Source organism: Apium graveolens, chromosome 6, assembly GCF_009905375.1.
Source record: "Apium graveolens cultivar Ventura chromosome 6, ASM990537v1, whole genome shotgun sequence".
Classification (NCBI taxonomy): domain Eukaryota; kingdom Viridiplantae; phylum Streptophyta; class Magnoliopsida; order Apiales; family Apiaceae; genus Apium; species Apium graveolens.
Window position 1 is genome coordinate 236,704,833 of NC_133652.1, and position 3,960 is coordinate 236,708,792.

Sequence of the window (3,960 nt, forward strand, 5' to 3'; positions counted from 1 at the left end):
TGATAGTAAAATCACTATTCCGAGATCATGCCGAAGACTTAAAGGAATGCTTCGAAACGCTCTGAAAGAACAACATGAGGATCAATCCGAACAAATGTACCTTCAGAGTCTCTAGTGGAAAGTTTCTCGGGTACATGGTCAGCGCCCGGGGAATAGAGGCGAACCCAGAGAAGATTGAAGCAGTTATCAATATGGAACCTCCCAAATGCATTAGAGATATACAGAAATTGACAGGCCGGCTCGCCGCTCTTCGGCGTTTCATTTCCCAGTCAGCCGAGAAAGCACTTTCCTTCTTCGCCGTGCTCAAAGGGTCAAAGAATTTTGAGTGGGGGCCCGAATGCCAAAGGGCGTTCGAAGAATTAAAAGAATATTTGACAAAGGCACCACTCTTGATGAGGCTCGATCCGAAGGAAACTCTTCAGCTTTATCTAGTTGTGTCCGACAGAACTCTGGGGGCCCTCCTTGTGAAAAACTATGAAGGTAATCAACATCATGTATTCTACGTGTCCCATGTCCTCAAGGACGCAGAGACAAGGTACCTCAATGCCGAAAAATTCGCATATGGGTTGGTTATGGCCTCCCAAAAATTGTGGCATTATTTCCAAGGCTGGACGGTCCAAGTTGTCACCAGCCAACCTCTGAAGAAGATTTTGACTAGGCCCGAAGCCTCTGGGAGAGTCGTAGCATGGTCCATCGAACTCCGGGAATTTGATCTCGAATATGTTACCCGAACGGCAATTAAGGCCCAGGCTTTGGCCGACTTCATGGTTGAATGCACATTCTCGGGCCCGAAGGATCGTTCACCTGATGAACAATTAATCCGGATCCCAAGAAAGTGGAAGCTTTTTGTAGATTGGTCGGTAGCTGGAAAAAAGTGTGGGGCCGGCTTGATCCTCTCCAGCCCCGAAGGATTTGAGATATGCCAAGCCATAAGGTTCGACTTCCCTTTGACAAATAATGAGGCCGAATATGAGGCCCTCCTCGCAGGGATGAAGCTGGCCCGAAGCCTTGAGGCAAAAAACCTAAGGGCTTTCAGCGACTCCATGTTGGTCGTGAAACACTTCACAGGGGAATATGAGCAAAGAGATCCCCGAACGAAAGCCTATGTTGCCAAGGTACATGATGCTTCTTTATTATTTGAAACCTTTGAACTAAGTCAAATTGGCAGAGAGAACAATTTTAGGGCAGATGCCCTTTCCAGGCTAGCTTCGTTCGAGACACAGAACTTAACTGGTTCTATTTACCTCACCGAAGCCAAGACGCCTTCGATCGAAAAGAAAGAATGTCTTGAAATCCACCAGGGGAGCGACTGGATGACCCCCTCAGGAACTTTATGGAGAAAGGCATTCTACTACCCGACCGAAAGGAGGCGCTGAAAATTAAATACAGAGCATCGAACTACACAGTAATCAATGGGCGGATGTATCGCCGATCAGTCAGTCAACCCCTTCTACGCTATTTGAACAACGAAGAACATCAACAGGCTCTGGAGGCAGTGCACGAAGGAATTTGCGGCGAGCACCTGGCCGGTCGGTCGCTCGCCTTTAAAATTCTCCGACAGGGATTCTTCTGGCCCACTATGAGGGCCGACACCAGCGACTATGCAAAAAGGTGTGTACAGTACCAGCTGTTCGCCACCATCCCGAAACAGCCCCCAGAAGAAATGACCTCTGTACTAAGCCTTATTCCATTCGCCGTATAGGCCGTGGACATAGTTGGCATACTGCCCACTAGCACGAAGCAAGCGAAGTACTGCATAATCGCCATCGACTACATGACCAAATGGGTCGAAGCCCGTCCTCTGTCATCAATAACCGAAGAAGCCGCGGAAAAGTTCTTCTGGGAACTAATCATTCTCCGATTTGGAATTCTAAAAACATGCATCTCAGATAATGGAACTTAGTTTATTGGAAACAAATTCCGCAAGTTTCTGCACCATTTCGGAATTGAACAGAAATTTAGCTCATTTGACCACCCGCAAGGAAATGGGGCAATCGAGGCGGCAAACAAAGTGATATTCCGAGGAATAAAAAAGAGGCTGGGCGAGGCCAAAGGAAGATGGGCGGAAGAACTCCCTTGGATCTTATGGGCCTGCCGAACCACCCCTAGGACATCAACGGGAGACACTCCTTTTAGAATGGCCTATGGAACCGAGGCCCTAGTTCCTGTCGAAGTGGGCTTGGAATCGTAACGAACCGAAACCTACAATGTGGAAAATAATATCTTCGGGTTGAAGGCGAATGTAGATTTACTGGAGGAAGAAAGAGAAGCTGAACATCAAAGAAACATGAGGTATTTACTACAAATGGCACAACATTATGACTCCAACGTGAAGAAAAGGTCTTTCGGATTCGGAGACCTAGTCCTAAGGGAGTTGGCCGCATCTATGCCAGCCAAACAAGGAAAGCTTCAGCCCAACTGGGAAGGGCCTTATAAGGTGATCGAGGTCATTCACCCGGGAACGTACAAGCTTGAAACGTTGTCCGGTTAGGCAATCAAAAACACTTGGCATGCTAGTCGCCTTCGAAAATTTTATCAGTAAGAAATTTCTTTAAAAGTTTGTATTTGAATTCTATTCGAAAAATGTAAACAATTCGGCTAAATAAAGAAGCATATTCTGTCACATTTCTTTATTTGCACATGCCGCGGCCGTCCGAGTATTATCTGAGGGTGATCCCGAAAAAGATAAACCATTCGGCCGCCGCCCTTATCCAATTTGATAATTAAACATGTAACAAAAGGGGCAATGGATAAACACGAATTAAGGGCCTTAAGGGGCCATCCTGGAATAACGTCCTCTTTTCGGCCGCCCTGGCCTTTTTCCTTTTGATCAAAGCCTCTCTCGAAGACACTGAAATACAAAGGGGAAACAAGTTAGTCCGAGTGTATATAATCGAATGCATAACAAGGAAAAACAAATACACAGGTGATGGGACAAAACTAGTGAAAGAAAAAATAAAGGAAGAAGTTTTGTTACCCCCACCCCACAAGCTGAAGAGCCAGTCCTTGTCCCGAAACTCCCAGCTTCTTCACGTTGACGTTTACTAATGCCGTGTAATTCTCCTTCTCCTTCAAGGTCAGGCTCGGCATAAGAAGCAGATTTATTGTTCAACTCGCCAAACCGACATGGCCGCCAACTTTTGACCACTCACATAACACCAATGAGTGTGAGTAGATTTATTGTTCAAATTGGTCACCGTCCAATCAGGTCGCCCTGCTCGACGGGCGATGGTGTAGAAACTGGGACTCTTCGGATTCTTCCGAAAGTCGTAATGATATCAGAATAGACGAGTGTTGGGTGCGATCCCAGCGTGAAGACATCTATTCTGGAAACAGTTAATATGGATTAACCCGTATGGGTCCATCTGTCTGAGGGTGATGCCCATTTGGAAGAAAAGGTGCTTGATCAACTTCAACGGAGGCACCCGCAAGCCACACTTGAAGGCCGCTTCCGAAACCCCTACGGCGCAGCCTCCATATCCATCTGGCACCCCGGGAGTATCATAGATCCTTTCGCCCTCCCTCGGCACATACAACCAACAAAACCCTCGAGGGACGGAATAATCCTCGTACATCTGAACTACGCGTCCCTTCGTCAGTTCTGATCGATTATTGGCTGCGGGATAGTCGGCAGCCAAACCGAAAAGGGCCCATCCCGTCCGCTCGGGGCGAATGGAAGACGTTCCCGCCAAGCTGTTCGACAAGGGGTCCCAAGAATCTGGGGGGCGGTTTGCTCGGTCCATATCCCTGTATCAGGAACAGAGAGACATTAGTCCATGTACTCGGATTATCAGACAGAAAAGAAAAAATAAAAAACCGAGTACACATCCCATGACCGAACAAACCAGAACCCCGGAGGCGGTTTCCGAAGGCTGCTCCTGGGGCAAGCCATCCCGAAGGATGTTCTTGCCTACAAAACCTTTCGCAAACATCTCAGACTCCGGACCACATGTTTACGCC

The 3,960-nt window shown here is 47.6% G+C and overlaps 1 protein-coding gene across 1 annotated transcript; it reads left to right on the plus strand.

Annotated features, from left to right (window-relative positions):
* The first annotated feature begins 1,420 nt into the window (after positions 1-1,420).
* LOC141665792 (uncharacterized) lies at positions 1,421-2,491 on the plus strand. The gene is made up of 3 exons (XM_074471774.1): positions 1,421-1,672; positions 1,955-2,173; positions 2,237-2,491. The coding sequence occupies exons 1-3, from the start codon at positions 1,421-1,423 to the stop codon at positions 2,489-2,491; spliced, it is 726 nt and encodes a 241-aa protein (XP_074327875.1).
* Positions 2,492-3,960: the final 1,469 nt, after the last annotated feature.

Coding starts and splice junctions, on each gene's coding strand:
- LOC141665792 (XM_074471774.1), top strand. CDS start 1,421: ATGTATCGCCGATCAGTCAGTCAACCCCTTCTACGCTATTTGAACAAC. Junction 1,673..1,954: donor CCCCAGAAGAAATGACCTCT/GTACTAAGCCTT, acceptor GGAATTGAACAG/AAATTTAGCTCATTTGACCA. Junction 2,174..2,236: donor AGGCCCTAGTTCCTGTCGAA/GTGGGCTTGGAA, acceptor TTCGGGTTGAAG/GCGAATGTAGATTTACTGGA.